This window comes from Nyctereutes procyonoides, unplaced genomic scaffold, assembly GCF_905146905.1.
Source record: "Nyctereutes procyonoides isolate TBG_1078 unplaced genomic scaffold, NYPRO_anot_genome, whole genome shotgun sequence".
In the NCBI taxonomy this organism is placed as follows: Eukaryota; Metazoa; Chordata; class Mammalia; order Carnivora; family Canidae; genus Nyctereutes; species Nyctereutes procyonoides.
In genome coordinates, this window is record NW_026575023.1 from 1,210,282 (window position 1) to 1,230,871 (window position 20,590).

Consider the following 20,590-nt stretch of genomic DNA (forward strand, 5'->3'; position numbering starts at 1 on the left):
CATGCTTTGCTGTGCAGGCTGCTAGAGCTGATCCTGTTGCTCTGCAGGCCAGGTGGGGTGAGGTGGATTGTGGGAAACCAGGAGACTTGGATTTTAACGCTCTAGGGTACAAGAAAAAAGGTCATAGTCTTTTATTAAGTGGGGAGCCCTTCAGAAAACCCAGAACCTTGAAGAGCTAGCTACATCCTCAAAAAAGCATAGGATAAAACACTGCCCATGTGTACAAGGACAGCCAAAGAGGCTTCTGTGTGCATGATCTTCTTGATGGGGAAAAGACTTTCTTGATGGGGAAAAGAAATCAATCTTGAAGAATCAAAATCTGTGGCTTTCCCCGGGTAAATTTTGGTGTGTAAATTTACACTAGCCACTATAAGTCATGAAATCTTAACACTAATTATTACAATATTTCTCAATCCTGATTGCACATTATAATCACCTGGGTGGGTGGGGACCAAAAACAATCACCTGGGAAGTTAAAAAAAAAAAAAAAAGAAAAAGAAAAGACAGCCTGGCCCAATACTACACAATGGAATCAGAATCTATGGTGGGGACATCCAGTAATTATATGGTTTAAACTATTGTGTTGTACTATAATTCTTGAGAACGGCAAAATTAGATAAAACGTGGCCACAATAATACTTCATCAGTAGAAGAAAATGCCAAATCATGTGAGGAACTCCTACAGGTCAATGAAAAAAGACAAGCTTCCCAAAAATGAATAGGTAATTCATAAATTGGAGTAATTAGGACATGGGTGCCATTTGTACTTCTTTCCTATACTTGCTGTAGTTTGATTTTTCCCCTAATTTTCCAATATTGCCTATTTATTTTAATAGTAGAAAGAACAGACAGTAAGTATGGGATTCCTAAGTCAAGATATAATTAGCAGAAATTTAAAAAATAATAATATCATTAGATCTAATTCTGTCAAAAGTTATACAACTATAGTCTATATCAAAACTATATTCAGGAATATCTGGAGGAGATGAAGATATAATTAATGCAAAATAGTTCTAAAACAATATGAATAGTGAAATATCTTGACAAATATCCAAAGTGAATAGAAAAATATATTTCTTATATAGTTATATGGTTCTATGTAGTTATATGACCCTAATTTATCTGTACCTTAGTTTCCAAATATATAAAACAAAGAAAAGAGTACTCACTTTAAGAGTCCTTTAAATCAGTGCTTCTCAAACTTGAAGACATGTAAAAAAGCACCAAGGGATCTAGCTAAAATGTAGATTCAGACCCAGTTTTTCTGGAGCAGGACATGAGATTTCTCACTTCTAAAAATTATGAGGTCATGCTGATGTCACTGGTCCATATGACTCCCAAAACAGGCAGATTTGATATGTACTTATAGGCAGGCTTTATAGGTGCATATTATTTTACTTCACATTTCACACAGGTGTCCACAGTCACATATTTTTGAAATGGAAGAGTGAGATTCAAACTGAGGCCTACATCACCTTACACCTCAATGTCATTAGTACTACACACAAAAACTCCTTGTGATTTTACAGTGCAATTTTAATGTTTTAAGTTTACTTAATTATTTTATGAAAGGGTTTGGCTGACTTGTTTCTTTTCATTTGAATTATTTTTTTCAATTTTTGGCTCTTGAAAATCTGAGAGCAGACACTGAGATGTCTGCTGAAAGACACTCTGAGTTTTCAACATTAAAGTTCTCAGTACACAAAACTATCAGCTATACGGATTGGTGTTATCAGACTTCATGAAAGTCCTTTTTCTGCTATCCAAATAATAAGAAAAAAAGCAAACAATAAAACAAAAGGGATTATGTTTTGGTTTCCTAGAACATTTAAACATTATGGATTTTAAATCAAATCAGAATATAGCAATTAAGATATGGCCTTTCTAAGATCTGTATCATTAATTTCTATAATAATTATCATTCTATATTAATTTATTATAATAAAAATATCCTATCCAGTGCTTCTCATTTTAATAAATGTTTATTATCAAGGAGTGTTTTGTGCAGTATAAGCCACTTGAGCATAAATATAATCATTAATTCTCTATCCATATGATCATGATGAAGCTCTAATTCATTAATGTTATAATTCATTTGCACAGTAACAATACAGAATGTGCCATCATCATAATAAAACATGTTAGAGACCTACCCAGAGTTAATTCACAAAGTAGTTATTAGTATTACTGTAAATATGAGGTATAGCATAGAGCGATGAGGGAAAGGGTGGGATGGAGAGACTCAAGAGTTTCACTAGTATACTTTCTCTTATGAGTAAAAAAGTAGAAGTGCAAATCAAGATTAAAACTTTATCCTGCAAGGGAAACAAAAGCAAAAATGAACTATTTTTACGTCATCACAACTAAAAGCTTTTGTACAACAAAGGAAAACAGTTGACAAGCAAAAGACAACACACAGAATGGGAGAAGACACTTGCAAATGTCTTATCAGTTAAAGGTCTAATATCCAAAAGCCACATAGAACTTATCAACACCCAGAAAATAAATAATCCAATTAAAAAATGGGCAGAAGACATGAACAGACATTTCTCCAAAGAAGACCTACAAATGGCCAACAGACAACCCATGAAAAAATATTCCACATCACTTGGCATCAGAGAAATACAAATCAAAAGCACAATGAGCTATCACCTTATACAAGTCAGAATGGCTAAAAAATTAACAAGCCAGGAAACAACAGACGTTAGCAAGGATGCAGAGAAAAGGGAACCCTCTTACACTGCTGGTGGGAATGCAAGCTGGTATAGCCACTCTGGAAAACAGGATGGAGGTTCCTCAAAAAGTTAAAAATAGAGCTACCCTAAGTCCCAGCAATTGCTCTTCTAAGTATTAATCTAAAGGATACAAACAGTGATCCTAAGGGGTACCTGCACCCCAATGTTTATAGCAGCAATGGCTACAATAGCCAAACTATGGAAAGAGTCCAGATATCCAGTGACAGATGAATGAATAAAGAAGAGGTGGGATATGTATACAATACAATATTACTCAGCTATCAAAAAATGAAATCTTGCCATTTGCAACCATGTGGATGAAGCTAGAGGATATTATACTCAGTGAAAGAAGTCAATTATAGAAAGACAATTATCATGATTTAACTCATATGTGGAAGTCAAGAAACAAGACAGGATCATAGGGGAAGAGAAGGGAGAATAAAATCAGACAAACTTAGAGAGGGAGACAAACCTTAAGAGACTCTTAATTACAGGAAACAAACAGAAGTTTGCTGGAGGGGAGAAGAGTGGAGAGGACATAACTGGGTGATGTGCATTAGGTAGGGCACTTGATGTAACGAGCGCTGGGTATTATATACAAATGATGAATCACTACATTCTACCTCTGAAACTAATAATACACTATATGTAAATTAAGTAAATTTAAATTAAAACAAACAAAAACAAAAATCTTTGGAGACAAACAGACCAGTAGTTAGGTTTTAGTTAGTAGTTTAGTTCTTCTAAACACTCTGTAAACACTATACATTAATAAGTCTCCTTGTTTTGCTATGTACATATAACAGAAGATTCACAAATTACTAGCCATTGTTGGATCAATGAAACATTAAATTCTTAAAAAAGAAAAACATTTCATTCTTTCAATGAGTGTAGTAATTCACAAGTAGCCACCCACCATGCTACTCAAAACTACTGAATTGTCTCATGTTTGATATGCCTGTGTTTGACCTAGATATTATTAGGAGTTCTCTATCCTTAAGATAGTATAACATGTATATGAACTTTCAGCAGGTAATTTCAGGAATTTGCAGCTTTTTTATTACTCTAATTTTAATATTCAAAAACATCTTTAAAATATAATTGTAGAAAGTAAAGAGATATATGCAAAATTGATTAATATAATGGATCTCTGCACTGAAAGCTCCCTCTGCCTGTTAAAAGCACTTCCCCCACAGCTTCCCCCCAACTTTTCTGAGAAATGTTTTCTTCTTACCTATATATTTTTGCCTATCTAAACTTGCACACTCAAACTGCCATTAGTAACTCTCATAAATTACTGTAGATGTGAGTCTATATGTATGTTTGTATACCTATATGTATGCATTCCTAGGATATACAAATTGTACACATGGAATACAGTATATAGTTTAATCATAACTTAGAGAATGAGTGAAATAGCTAATCAGAGAGCAAATCTTCTTTATAAAGGCAGTTCTAATATATTTGCACAGTTTTGATCACTCAATAAATACAAATGTAGGATTATTCTTTGATAAATGATACTGTTCAAGAATATACTATCTATTTTGAAAAAATGAAAGCATTTTTCTAACCTGAAACTACCCTGTATTTTACAATAGACAGGCACATACTCCTGGGAATACATTTTATTTTTAATGATAGATATAAAGAGTAGATAATGGTCATTGAATAAATACAGTGTTAGGCAGTAAGTAATTTCCATATAATGTTTCATAGCATTGCTCTAACTTCGAGATGAAGAAAGCAAGAAATTGAGTTTCAATCACTTGCACAGAGAGAGCTGATAAATGGCAGAGGCAGGACTGGAATTCAGGCATTCTGATCAGAATCTATGTGCTCAAACCACTAGAGTATGCTGCCTCTCACAAGCAGCATATTACCCATGATATTCAAGTTAAATCAATCACATTTCAGAATGTACAATCCTTCATTCTGCAGAATTTTAAGAAAAATATTCGTTTTTGCAAAAGTAACCAGTCTGTAAACATACTTAGTTTTAACAGCACATCTCACCTATTTATATGAACAGAAGGAGTATATTTCAATTAGCAGTTCTCAACTGGGTATGATTTTGCCCCCTGGGACATTTAACAATCCACGGAGGCATTTTTGACTATCAAAATGATGAGTGGGGAAAAAATGGTGAGTGGAATATCCTACTGCATCTAGTGGATCAGAGGCCAGGGATTCTGCTAAATATCCTACAAAGAATAGGACCAACCTGTTGCCCAACAAAAAAATATCAATAGTAACCAGTGGCCCAAATTATCAATAGTACCAGTGCTGAGCAACTTTGATTTAGGAAAGAAAAAAAAAAAAAAAAGCAAGATCAAAAATAAATACAAGGTATGCTCTAAAACTGCAACAAAGCTAATCCAAGACCATTGAGGGGTAAAAAGAAAAAAAAATCTATTATATTATTCTCATATATAATACCTGCAAATGGATGAAAGGATTTAACCACTTAATTGTCTTGGTAATGGTTCTCAGAAGCATCACACACACACACACACACACACACACACACACACCCCTTGTGCTTCCATAATTACCATCTTTTGTTAAAATTTTGAAATTAAGATTAGTTTCCTTTTGTTGCATAAAAGAGCATACCAAATAGAACCAAAAGTTCAACCCCTTTGATGTTCTTTGGTAATATGCCTAATTAAAAATAACTAGGCTCTCCAAAGCATAATTACAGAAGCACCTAATACACTATATTTCCAGTCAATTTTGTTTCAAACATAAATATGCACCAGAAGTATGAATGATCGACATACTACTACTCCCTGCAGTATCTGTACTGTTTCTGAATCAAGGCTTTTTCTTGAGCTCAGTATTTTTGCTGCATTTTCCTTGCTATGCAATCATTTCCCAGTTGGACAATTAATAAGTGCTTTTTCTCCACAGCCCTTGGCATGTAACCTCACTTACCCTGTATTTTAGCATGCACTATATACCTTCTTCACTCTGACTGGTTTTGGCAGTGACCCACAATCTAAATCTCTTTCCTCCATTTGATATAAGTGAAACTATAATTATCTAGGGGTAATTTCAAATTACTACTTCATTCCACTAGCAACTGATGAAGATTAGTGGTCTTGCCTTGCATCTGAGTAAGTCAGCAACATAATCACAAGAGAACTCAGCAGGCAACATTTGATTCATGTGAACTCAATTACTTCTGTCAAACATATTCACTTCAATAAAAAGCAAAAACTTCCAAAATGGGTTTTTGCTAATAATTTCGTATTCAAAAAAAATTCATATGACTCTTAAGGGAAAAAAATTGCCCGGATTTTATCAGAAATAATAAGAAATAACAAGTAGGAAAACATACTTATATAAATGGACTTAATACATTATTAGTTTCTGAAAATAATAACATTTCAAAGAAATAAATCGTATCCTTAAAACAGTTTATTGTTGAAAATTTGAGCATATAAGTAAGCCTTAGAAAAATAAATGCATTCTATAATTTAAGTTAATGCAATGGGAACCAGAGTATTTTGTTACCTCATTAATACCAGGTTATTATGGGAAAGGTTGTCAACTTCCCTTAAAGGAGGTTAAATAAGGGGATGTGAAGATGATAGATCATGAATTGCTAAATGGACAGGGATTCCTAAATCACTTGATTGTCTTCTGGGTTTGAAGCCACGTGTTAATGAGCTGCCTAAAATTCTGAATCCTGAATGCAGTCTCTAGAAGACCTTGGGTCAAGTACATCATGCCTTACATCAAGTCACATGAGCATGATCTGACACCAACACCTGATCAAATCCTAGCACAGACTTACCAAATATTAACATAGGATAATCACTACAATGGATTGACTCAAACTTCAGCTTCTTTATATAGTCATATCCGTAATTAAATCCCAACATATTTTGATTATCAAAGAAACAGTAATTAAATGTAAATGTCTAATAAGCATATATTACAAATATATTTTAGGATGTGATGTTCTGAGGTCTAAATTACTAAGATAGTCTCTGTAACAGTTTATACATCATATGCCAACCATATATGGCTTAACACAAAGAACCTGAGTATTTGCCCTGAGAATCTTAGGACTAAGAAATGACTGGTTTAAGAGACACATTTGTCAATTTTGTGCTCAAACTTTCTACAGATAAATACAAAGGTAAAAAAGAAATCGATACAGTAGTTTTCCCTTACCCACTCTTCTGTTTTCGGTGGTTTCAGTTACCTGTAGTCAATCGCAGAACAGAAACAGATGATTCTCCTGACATATTGTCAGAAGCTCAATAGTAGCCAAATGATAGGTCACGGTGCCTATGTCATTCCCCTCACTTCATCTCATCATGTAGGCATTTTATGACCTCGCATCATCACAAGAAGGGTGAGCACAAGATATTTTGAGAGAAAGAGTATAATAGAGACCTCATTCACATTACCCTTATTGCAGTATATTATTATAATTGTTATATTTTATTATTCCTTGTTGTTAATCTCTTATGATGCCTCATTTACATATTAGACTTTACTAGAGGAAAAAGGCTATAGTATATATTGGGCTTGGTACTATTTCATCCATCCCTGGGGATCTTAGAATGTAACCCCCTCCAATAAGGGAAGACTACTGCAATTTTAAAGCACAATATTCTTTTTAATTTTTTTTTAATTTTTATTTATTTATGATAGTCACAGAGAGAGAGAGAGAGAGAGAGAGAGAGAGAGAGGCAGAAACACAGGCAGAGGGAGAAGCAGGCTCCATGCACCGGGAGCCCGATGTGGGATTCGATCCCGGGTCTCCAGGATCGCGCCCTGGGCCAAAGGCAGGTGCCAAACCACTGCGCCACCCAGGGATCCCTAAAGCACAATATTCTTTTATGACTTTGTCCATTCTACTCTCTGTTTAGATTCATTTCATCACTTCTTGCCTTTTGATTTCTTTCTCGTTTCTTAAGGTAACATTCACCACCCCGGCTATCAAGGAGTGTGTGATCTAGTGGGGGTGAACAGAATCATTAATCAAGTAATAAATTAACAAAAAGATGCAAAATCATAACTCTAAATGGTTCTATGAAGGGAAGACATATAAGTATATAATAGAGAGGCCTGATCTTGAAGAGTCAGGGATAGCTTCCCAGAAGAAGGGGTGCTGGAAGAGAGAACTGAAGGATTAGTATGAGCTAATCAGGTATGAAACAGAAGAATGTTTCAGGCAATGGAACAGAAACACAGGAAAAGGAACAGAATCACAGGAAAAGTGGGCATATTGCTTTTGAGAAAGTGAAAGAAAGCCAGTGTGACTAGGGCTGAGAGAAGAGGAGGAAGCACAGTTTAAGATGTGTCCGGAGCAAAACCACGCAGGATCTTAAGCTACTGTAAAAACTTTTATCTTAAAAGAAATCATTGACGTATTTAAAATTTGAGGTGGGGGTAAAGTGGGGACAGAGAAGGATGGGTGTGTGAGACAACCAGATTTGTGTTTTTGTAGAGGCGATACATTCACATGCCTCAAAAATCAAAATATTATTATATCAAATCTTTCATTATATTTGAAAGTAAAGTTCCAATAAGATATGCTTATAGATTGGAGGAAAAGAAATAGAGAAAAGTGGATGAGTTTAAGAGATGGCCTAGTGGTAATATCTATGAATATTTTGTGACAGGTAGAAACCAGGTAGTGAGTAGGAAGAGATGTTAAGGATGATTCCTAGATTTCTAGTTTAAAAACATCAAGATCCTCACTTAACAGTTTGGGGATAGTATGTTAAGACCACAGAGTGATTTAAAGTTACGGTAGACTTGTTTATGACACACACAGAACACAAATATTGCAACTGCATATTCATATTACACGTAGATATAACTGCCTGGGGAATATTGTTGATACCTTAATTGTCCAAAACAAGACTTTCAATATTTATTTATTCACTCAATGATGTAAATTATTTCTAGAATAAACATTTGAAATTCCTCATAGAGTGGCCACATACCATCTGTATTTTTGGGAAAAAAAAAAAGAGGCACCATTTATATGGACTACATTGTGTGGAATACCCCCTGGGACTGTGAATCTCATAGCTTCATGACCCCACAATATTTATTTATTCTTACTAGCAGGATGGGGTAATGAATGAATTTAGACAGTCCAGCTAAGTGAAGTTTTCTACAATGTAACCTCTCTAGTTCACTCCACTGTCTTCCAGTTAGGTTTCTACTCCTCAATTATGGAAAGTATGAGAAGAGAAAGATACCCACTGAGTGCCCAACTAAGAAACATTCTGTCAGAAAACCTACTTCTCTAAAACACTTTCAGAATAAGCATATACAGAATCCTTTAATCCCGGTAACAATAAAAAAAATATCCTCTAAACATACAGAGGACTATCTGTCCATTTGGATGAAGGCAAAGGTCATTGTGATCTGACCTAAAGGGACCATATACCATCCTCTAAAGTGACATAAACAAATAATCAAATAGAACAATTGTTTTATAATACTAGTAAACAAAATTTTTAACAGTAAGATTTATATTGCAAATATTTTAGACAAAATAATGAAATGTATTCAACAAATTATATTTAATTTCCTGTTTCTGATTCTACAATTATGTATGTCATCATCTTACACTAAAAGGACAGTTCAAGAAGACAAATTAAGATAATGTTAGTTAGAACTTTCTTTATATCCAATCCCAAATAAAAGATAATTCATTTTCCTGAAAAGTTTAAAATTATTTACAAAACATGTTTGATTTAATAAAATTTCATATATATGTATATACATATACAAAGGTATAGAGAGTTGTAGACTACATAAAAAGATAACCATAACCTTAATTGTAGAGGATATTGTAGAAAGACAAAATAAGAACTTTAAAGATGGTGCAATGTATTTCTAGAGAGAAATAATTCAGTAAAGTCACTATTTTTTACTGATCATTTCCCCAGTTTTGATTCCCTGGTTCTATAATCAATCCACAGTCAGGCCTGAACAAACTTGAGCAAGTTTGATTCACATTATATATAGTGGATTTAGAGGGAAAAATGCACCTGAAGCTACCAGGTTGGATTAGGGTACTTTTCAGCATTTAGTTTTCTCTTCAGTTAACAGTAACTCTCATTACCTATTTAGCCTGTGCACAGCATGGTGAAAACAAATGAAGGTTTACAAGGACGAATGAATTTTTTTTAAGTAAAAATGTTTTCTTCCACATAAGCTGTTCTTTACTTTGACATAAAGTGCTAACCTATTCCAAAAAGCCATTGTTAAATATCTAAATTTAACTCACCACACTGTGGGCAAAATGAGGATATTTTCAAATGCAGAGGGAAGGATACATGATGAAGAGGGAAGTATACATGATCAAGTTTCAGTTTAAAAGAAAAATTAAAACAGGAAAAAAAATCCCCATGTGTAAATTTTTTTGAAATAATTTTTTTGTATTGGCTCTATCTCCAAAGTTATTCTTTTGAGTGCTACGTATGTTATTTAAAAGCAAACATCCAAGAGGAATTATATGTAAACAATACAGTAAACTAAGTGCTGTTAGCTGACAAATATTATCATATGGAGTTTATACGGTCAAACTTATCTCTGAGGAATCTTTTTTTTTAATTTTTTTATTTATTTATGATAGTCACAGAGAGAGAGAGAAAGAGAGGCAGAGACACAGGCAGAGGGAGAAGCAGGCTCCATGCACCGGGAACCTGACGTGGGATTCGATCTCGGGTCTCCAGGATCGTGCCCTGGGCCAAAGGCAGGCGCCAAACCACTGCGCCACCCATGGATCCCCTCTGAGGAATCTTTTAAATGCAGTTAAAAGCATGCCAAATAAGTCTCATCTAGCGTTTGCATCTGAATTTTATGTAGCAAGGTAAGGGTACTATTTTCTCTTCATGGGGAGAAAATAGCAGTAGAGTAGCAGACAATACTCATACAATCAAAAAATCCTTTGGTTTGAGTTGCTCAAAAATAAAACTTCTGAAAACAAAATGAATATGAAATACTACACTGCAAGTAAGACTTTCTGAGTGTTAATTATATATATTCAGCAAAATATTACATTTAATCTTTAATTGTTGCTAGAAACTTTAAAATTCTGAGAGAAATCAAACTTCAAGAGAAATAATCTCCATAAATTAGCAAAGTAAAAGGTCATCTGCTCATAACCATTGGAGGAAATACATATATATGATCTAGCTGAAGCAGACAGCACCTGCCAGTCTGCAGGCAAATTCTTACCTTGACAGGTGCCATTTTTCTCTTCATATCCTGCCTTGCACATGCATTTCCCGATGGGCACCAGCCACTCCCCTTCAGCACTGCAGTGCATTTTGGGTGGTTCATCTGTCACAGAATGGTTGACACAGGAGCCCGACACTTCAAGCAACTGCGAAGAATCAGCTCCAGTGATTGTGTCAGGGAACACAGCCAAGTGTCGTACCACAGAAGGACATTTTTTATAGTATACACGCACAGAAACCAGAGCAATGCAAGCACCAACATCTTGAAAAGCAAGATAAAATCCCTTTTTGCTTAGAGGTCCTACATCTCTGACCTCTGTATTCAGTTTCATAACCCGGTCACCAAGATCAAGCTCTGTAAAGCTTTCATCGGCAGCAATGGTATCAATTTTGATGTACTGATTTTCCTTGATGTTTCTCCCGTTCTCACCATCTGACTCAAAGTAATACATGTTAAAGGTTTCCTTACAGGTTCCCAGTCCTCCAGGAAGGCTGTTGCAGTCCCGCAGAGTAAACTTGAGTTCTATAAAGATTCTGGAAGCACCTTCATTGGAAATCCAACTGGTCAAAAGCCAGTTATTCTGATTCTGCTCCATAACTTTGCATACTTGGTATGTGTGGATAGGGGCATAATTTTCATCAACTTCACCAATCTCTTCCCACTGTATAACATAAAATAGACAATTTTTAATATTTAGAAAATAACTAGCAAAAATTATCAAAAACTATTTCATATGTAGAAATTTTTGCAGCCTTAATCTGCGGTATTGGGAGAAGGAATTCTATGATGATAACTTTTTATTAAATACCTTTTTAAATTAGGTAAATTAATAGCACATCATTCATTGTCTGCACTAACTCAAAAGTTAATGCATATGAATTTGAGTGGAAAAAAAAGAAAAAAGGCATATATTTCATAGAAAAGGCAAAAGTAAATTGAATGTGAGTGCAGTTATCAAGAAGGAGAACTGAAAGGAAAGTATGTATATTTGAAAGATTTTTAAGTATGTAAACTAACAGAGTAGATAAAGAGTGACAGAAAAAGGCAGTACATTTTTTAAAAGATAACTGAATAAAAAGCAATAAATGTGGAAAAGAAGGTAGAAAAAATGTAACTTGAATCCACATTTATTTTATTGTGTCATATTATAAATAACTCATCACTATAATAATACTTGAAAGAAATTTCATTAGTTTAAAACTAATAGTAGATGCTTATTTCATTGACTCAACCTATTTAGGATTCTTTTGCAAATGGGATAGCTAAATGTTTACTCATAGATTTATCAATGAAGCATAAACTTAGAGACAGATATAAAATAGGGATAAAAAGTATATATGAAAAGCCTTGTCATTCTGAATACTGAGTTTTTGTTATATTCTGGGAATGCATTAATTATTTTTACCAACATGTTATTTTATGTGTAATGACCTTAAGAGTTCTGAATATATACAAGATACAGAAAAAAATTAGTATGATTTATATAGCTGCCAAAGTATTAGGTCAAAGAGATCCAAACCAATCTCTTGGGAAGCCTGGGTGGCTCAACGGTTTAGTGCCGCCTTCAGCCCAGGGTGTGATCCTGGAGACCTGGGATTGAGTCCCATGTCAGGCTCCCTGCATGGAGCCTGCTTCTCCTTCTGCCTTTGTGTCTGCCTCTCTCTCTCTCTCTCTCTCTCTCTCTCTCTCTCTCTCTCTCTCTCTCTCATCAATAAATAAAATCTTAAAAAAAATAAACCGATCTCTTACCCAATAAAATATTTCAGTTTTAAGACTGTGATGTAACCATAATCATTTTCTGAACAGCATAGAACCAAATTTCTTATTCTCCATAAAAGCATTATTACTATAATTTAAGAAGTTGTTTAAATTTGTATAGAACCAAAAAAAAATTTGTATAGAACCTGCGTGTATAAAACTATATATATTTTTGTTTTAAATCTTTAAAAAAGACCCTGAAACAGAGCAATGAAATCACACTGGCTTTCAATAAATCCAGAATGTGATTTCAGACATTAAATATTATAGATAATAAACTTCATAGAACTTCATCTCTTTAGACATGAAATTAAATAGAGCATTGTTTCTTGATTCTGTTCAACTGACAGAGATGTGAAAAATGTGGAGTCACAAGGGACACACATAAATCGTGTACCTCAGATGGTCCCTCTCAAAATTCTAGCTGCCATCAGACAGACATAAGTAAAAGGTGCTAATGAGAGAAAACTGCTGAGCTCCTGAAATTCACAAGAGAGAGAGACATCAAGATTTTATCTGAACCACTTTCACATCGTGGTGTTGTTATGTGAAGCCTTAGTTCTTTCATTTAATCTCACTTTTGTCTTCCCTCAAAATGTACATAAACTCTACTTAGCTTCAGATTTCCAAAACAGCTTTCTTTTTCAGCAGTCCGTCACTAAACTATTTACATTATCTTCCTGAAGTGATCCAGCTATCAATCTCTTTATTACATTACTGAATGCCATTATTAATATTTCATGCAAAAGAATACCTCAACTAACCAAATGAAAATCATACAAGTAACTTCACATATCAAAGTTAAATATATATTCTTTGAATTAGTAAAATGGAAAAAAGCATCAAAAAAGTTCTTCTCTAGGAAAACAAAATTAAAATGCTACATTATCTCCGTTTTAGACTATTTTATGTCTCCCAATACAAGACACAAACAGAATGTCAAATCCTTGCCCTTAAATAATTTATGGAAAAACTATCTCTGCATCATAAATTCCAATAGGACACTGCTAGCAAGTAGAGGACTCAGACAAGTAAAATGAATCAGAGCAACAGCACCTTCCAAGATATAAGGCAAGCAATTCACAGTCTTTGTCTGTACAAAGTCAAGGTACCACAAATATTATTAAAAATGCAAGCCAAGCAGCACTCGACAAGACAGCTTAATAGTTACTGCTTCAGGTGATAATTTCAAAGTATGTGCGTAAGCATCTTACTTCTCTGAATATTCTCAATTAAGAAGAGAAAAACTATAATTTTCTTTGATGTTAGAATCCATCATGGTGGGATTTTATTTATTTTTCTTTTCAAGTGTCCAAAATATAAATGAAGGTTCACATTTTCTATTTTTAATGAATGAACAGAAATACTTTAATTTAAATAATTATAGCCATAAGCCATTCAGAGAATCAACTAGAAAATACATACAATTTCCCATAAATATCTGCTGCTATGTAGATGAATATGCTAAGAAATAGACGAAAAAACTCATCTATTTTGGATTTGCTAGTTGAACTAAAACTTTGAATTCTTCCAAATTTTCTTCCTTTTTAATACAAAGTGTGCATCTTGATGTCCTCAGCAAAGATAATACTGATGTAGAAGAAACAAAGGGGATGAAAAGAAAGAATACCAAAAATTTAAGAATGTGGCAGGTACATCTTTGCAAATGTCATGTCAAGGAAATTATAGCCATATAATGAAGCCCACAAATTGAAAACACAACATTTTTGGTTCAATTTTGTTGGGTTTCCTATGATCCCATGGTTTATTTATTTATTTATTTTTCTTAAAGATGTTACTTATTTATTCATGAGAGACAGAGAGAGTGAGAGAGGCAGAGACATAGGCAGAGGGAGAAGCAGACTCCCTGTGAGTAGCCTGATGCAGGACTTGATGCCAGAACTCCAGAATCACACCCTGAGTCAAAGGCAGACACTCAACCACTAAGCTACCCAGGAGTCCCGATCCCATGGTTTAATAAAAGTATTTGCTGTTCCTTGATTACTGCAAGCAATGTACCTGGGCATTTTGAAGGCATTTTGAAAAGGTGGTCACTGAATGCAAGTCTAGCCACTCCTCAAAGGTCCACCCTCTGAGCCCGTGCTTTTCGCTATGTTTCTCTCCTCCTTACTCCTATTACTTTAAGATTAAAGAACTGGTTTTACACAGTCAGCTTGGGCTAGTTCCTTTGCCTGCTGGGCACTGAAAACTCTAAGTCAGTTGGATTCAAATCCTATGCCTGACCAGGTGTCTCAAGCCAGCTACAGTCATGAGAGTTGTGGCAAACAAAAAAGGACTTATTTTCATAAACATGTGTGAATCATGATAAATATACAAATATTACAGTTACCAACCTTTCCCATACAAACCAGAACTACCCGTAACTCAAACCTTCTATTCCAGTCATTTAATGTCCAGTATAAAATATTAGAAGGGGTCTTAAAAGATCTGGCCCTACCATTCATTTTAGAAATGAGGAAGTTGAATACCTGACAAAATTTCTAACTCTCAGAGGACAACCCTTTCCATCTGAGCGTCCCCTCTGCCTGTGTCTACCTCTGCCTCCTTGTTGGCACATCTCTGTCCTTGATGTATATGTGTGTGGGATTCCTTGATTCACTGCCATCAACTGCTACCCCACTCTGTCAAAACGAAATTCACTTTTTTTTTTTTGCATCATCTCACTATAAACTTTTCTTCTTTCTTTCTTTTCCTTCCTTCTTTCCTAACTTCCTTGCTTCCCTTCTTTCCTTCCTTTCTCCTTCCCCCCTTCCCATTTCTCTTTCTTTCCTTCTCCCCCTCCTCTCTCTCTCTCTATATATATATATTTTTTTTTTTAATACTCTGAATCACAGATATGAGAGTAGAGACATGATTTATTATTCTCTACTGTATCTCAGAATCTGACACCACAGGGCACAGATTAGGGCACTTCTATATTTTGTATGACTAATTAATATCAAATATATACACATTCCTCCTTAGTCCAGAAATCTGCCAATTCAAAATATGAAATAATTCAATCATGGTATATAAATGATTGTATGATTTGTCTTTTGGGTTGGTTCACACAAAGAAATTTTGTTCTCTGTAACCTGTCTGAATTTAATAAATTTGAAAAGGAGAGTTTATACATTCATGGGTCTTTTAAATTAGTCTTCAATAAAAAGCTGTAAGCAGGGTAGCCCAGGTGGCTCAGCAGTTTACTACCGCCTTCAGCCCAGGGCCTGATCCTGGAGATTGGGAATCGAGTCCCACGTCAGGCTCCCTGCATGGAGCCTGCTTCTCCCTCTGCCTGTGTCTCTGCCTCTCTCTCTCTCTTTCTCTCTCTCTCATGAATAAATAAATAAAATACTTTTTTAAAAGCTGTAAACATTTAAGACATTTTCTCTTAGTCCAATAATTCATACAATTGTTTGGCTTTCACTTTTGTGTATTAACCTATGGAACTATTTTTCATTAGCATTTTATTTTAACAGTTTTAACTTATGGCTTAGTTTAAATGTTATTTTTCTCTATGATATATTTAAAAATATTCTTTTCACTTTTCACTCACTAATCTCCTCACTATTCAGAGTAAAAGTCCAGAATATATCATATGAGTCAGTGACACTGCACTTTATTTCATATTTCAGTCAAATAACATTAGGACTATCTTAGTGATTTTTTTTTGGCAGAGAGATATAAAAATATAGCTAAGAATCAATTATTTTCACTTTTACTCTGATATGCCCAAAGCATAACTTTGTAGCAAGACCTTCTTTACCACATAAATGCTTCTTTGAATATATGGATAACTGCCCATTATCCTTTAATGTTATAATATTTTGTATAATGCCTTTGAAATGCTCCAAAAATTAATTCTGGGCTTCCCATTATATTTAAAATACTTTTAGATGTCATTTATTATGATCTGCAGTGTGTGCATATGTGTGTGCTTGTTATCTGTGTATACTGTATATTTCCTAATTTCACTGAGGATGTCCTGATTTCAAATTACTAATTAACTGCTGTTTTTAAAAGAGCACTACTTCTCCATGACCTTAGAAAATGCCCAGGAAATAATTTGGCAATATGCTCAAATTTTGAAGTAAGGCACTTTAACCATTTTAACCAATGAACAACACATTCCAATTGTCACCCCATAATATGTTTACCTAAAGTCAAGAATTTCTAGAAGCTTCTTGCTATGCAAAAATCAGATGAAATACAGTATAAAAAATCAGAATCTTCAAACTAATCAAAGATCTTCATTACTTCATCTTATTTTTTTCTATTTTGCTATACTGATTAAAATTGGGTAAAATAGGGATCCCTGGGTGGCGCAGTGGTTTGGCGCCTGCCTTTGGCCCGGGGCGCGATCCTGGAGACCCAGGATCGAATTCCACATCAGGCTCCCAGTGCATGGAGCCTGCTTCTCCCTCTGCCTATGTCTCTGCATCTCTCTCTCTCTCTCTCTCTCTCTCTCTGTAACTATCATAAATAAATAAAAATAAAAATAAATTGGGTAAAATACATTTAAATAAAGAACTAAATGAATTGTTTATTTTATTGTTTTCCCCAGGTACATTATAAACAATACTAATACTCTTCCCCATAACATTTTGTAAGACTTACTATGCTTACATAAAATTATTATGTTTTTCCTTTCTGTTAGATGTACAATTGATCTCACTTGTCTGTGTGCATGAAAAGTCAGTCTTAATTTAAGACATTCAATCCAGGACATTTGCTCTGAGAGAAACTGAGCCTGAAAATCCTCAAAGTTAAGTGACTTGGGAACATGATTAATGGCAGAAAAGGTGGGGATCCCTGGGTGGTGCAGCGGTTTGGCGCCTGCCTTTGGCCCAGGATGCGATCCTGGAGACCCGGGATCGAATCCCACGTCGGGCTCCCGGTGCATGGAGCCTGCTTTTCCCTCTGCTTATGTCTCTGCCTCTCTCTCTCTCTCTCTCTCTCTCTCTCTCTCTCTCTGTGTGTGTGTGTGTGTGTGACTATCATAAATAAATAAAAATTTATAAAAAGAAAAGAAAAGGTGGAGGAATCCTGTTATTATCAGGAAAAACTTTTTTTTTATCTGTTTATTATTACTACCTTTGGTGTGTTACTGTCAAGTAGAAGCCATTCCTCATCAGGAAGAAATACTGCATTATTATGACTGGTACATGTTGAGTACAAATATGAATTCCAAGTCTGCCGGCCTATCTAGTGGCTGCCCAAATGCTTAAGCACTGAGTCAAGAAGAGCAAAGTTCACCTTGGATCATACTACTTTGAAAGACATTTTGTTATATAAAACAAATGTGATCCTGGGAGATGTGAAAACCTCACAACTAATATAGTACAGGAAGAGTAGTCTATAGCTAGAGCTAGTCAACCCTCATTTGAGATTAATATTCTTATTAGGTACTATGTGCATGAATAATCATAAGGAATACAACCAAATTATTTTGCAGATAAGTAAACTGAGGCTTAGAGTGATTGATCTACTCATTAATGCCAAATTAATATCTGGTCAAAACTCTCTGACACTGTTTTCTCCTATTTTTTTAAAAGACTTTGTTTATTCATGAGTGACACAGAGAGACAGAGAGAGAGGCAGAGACATAAGCAGAGAGAGAAGCAGGCTCCATGCAAGGAGCCCGATGTGGGACTCGATCCCGGGACTCCAGGATCACGCCTTAAGCCAAAGGCAGACGCTCAACTGCTGAGCTACTTAGGTGTCCCTGTTTTCTCCTATTAAAGGTGGTTAAAGTTATAATGGAATAAAGTTATAATGCATAAAGCATAATAGTGCTTGAGATCATTTTAACCAACAAGAGATAAAACTTTTCATTATCTAATAAACTAGGTAATTTTGTTTTCAAAAGATAAAATTGTGGGCCATTGTTGTAGAATCACAGCATTCACCCCTCCTTGATCAGTTTCCCAATTTTTGGATCAAGGCCATGCATGGTCCACTGAGTTCCAGAAGGTTCTTGGTTTTTACGTATAACCAGAAGAACAGAATTATTTAAAAGTAATAAAATACACAGTATAAAGTTTCTGCGTCAGATATTCAATCTTTCTAATAGTTATGGTTCTTTAGTAAATATGACAAAATATATCAACTCTCAACAAAAAAAATTTGAATCAACAATCTTGTTCCATTTCTTCAATAATATGTTAGTGGAAAAAGACTGCATCAGATAGGCATTTGAGTTGCTTAAAACATCTTTAAGGGGCACCTGAGTGGCTAAGTTGGTTAAGTGTCTGCCTTCTGCTCAGGTCATGATCCCAAGATCCTAGGATTGAGGCCAAATTGGGCTCCCTACTCAGTGGGGAGTTTGCTTCTCGCTCTCCCTCTGCTTACTCATTCTCTCTCACTCTCTTTCTTTCAAATCTTTTTAAAAATCCTTAAAATTGACAAGTATGGTATAGAAATATTACTAGAGATGACTCAATTTTCTGTGAATAATAAAGGTGAAGTCAATTACTTTATTGTCAGTGGAATTGTACAAATATTTGTGGGCTCAAATTCAAGTCATGAAACAAAAACACTTGAGGAAGGGAAATTAAACTTTCAAGTTTATATGAATATTTTCACAGGGAACCATAGACAATCGAGCATCTATATACAATCAACACTAAATAAACATGAATGGCAAAGAGAAGATTTTTCCCCCCTAGGAAAACAATTTATAGTTATTTTTTCTTTAGTGTTGCAGTCAGCAATTTTTTTAAAGGAAAGAATAAATGAAAAGAAAGAAAACAAAGTCTTTATTTGTTAAAAAAAATTATCCAAATGCAGATGAAATGAATTGGACATGGGGAAAATCAAAAGGCCCATATGCACAGAGAAGTTCATGACTTTAGCAAAAAACAGTAATTCCTAGTAAATATTATAATGAACATAATCTAAAAACTGAAAAGAAAATGTCTATATCACAATTGCTTATGCATTTATTGTTATTCCACACTCACTATAAAATAGTTACACATAAAATGATAAAATAGGTTATAAATATTTAAGTTTTAAAATCTGGCTTTTTCCCTTGAAAAATTCACTTAGGAAAATAAATTCAAACTTATCAAATGATCAATAGTTTCAAAGGTAGCAAGAGCTAAGTGGATAAGTATGCTTGGAATTAACATATGAATAAAAATTTAAATTATTAAATGATTTCATTAGTGTTTTTTCAAAAAGCAATCCCATTAAATATGATACCAGTTTCTAGTATGTCAGTGACTTTATGCCATGAATTATAATTTTATTTTTTTAATTATAATTTTAATAGCAGCTAAAACCAAATAGACTTATAAACAACTAATTTAGTTTAGTTCCATATCTGTTACACTGTATTTAGGACACCATACTTAAGTTATAGTAGCTTACCACTGTATATTTTCTAGCATATTATATTAAGAGAAGATCAATCCAACATTTAATAATATGTAAAACCACTGGAATATTAATACTCTTTCATGTACTGAAACAAAAAAAGTTTTTATAATAAAAGTTTACATAGTCTGTGAGTTTCTATCTTTCTAAAGAAATGACTGTGATCTCAATTCCATACAAGAGTATATATTTACTCTTTTTAAGGTCGAAAAAGTCATATGTTTCTCTTATGTCTCAGGATTTCACAGTGAAAAAATAAAATAAAATAAAATAAAATTAAATTAAATTAAAAAAAAAAAAAAGGATTTCACGTGGTCACACACATGCTGTAAAAAATTCCTCCCTGACAGTCATTGTGAGATGTTAGAAAAGATTCTCCTAGTGTTACTTAAATGTATATCACCTCAATAACACTTAAAATTTCAGAGTGACATTACTACTCTCTTTAATATAAATACTGTCCTCTTACACATAGCTACAAATTCTGTGGA

At 34.2% G+C, this 20,590-nt stretch overlaps 1 protein-coding gene across 2 annotated transcripts in view; it reads right to left on the reverse strand.

Moving 5' to 3' along the window:
• EPHA5 (EPH receptor A5) overlaps nucleotides 1-20,590 on the reverse strand; it is a 314,116-nt gene that overhangs the window by 264,241 nt on the left and 29,285 nt on the right. For both annotated transcript variants that reach the window (XM_055342698.1, XM_055342691.1), the window contains exon 2: nucleotides 10,959-11,622. In XM_055342698.1, coding sequence (XP_055198673.1) covers nucleotides 10,959-11,622 — 664 coding nt within the window. The remainder of the gene's footprint in view (nucleotides 1-10,958; nucleotides 11,623-20,590) is intronic.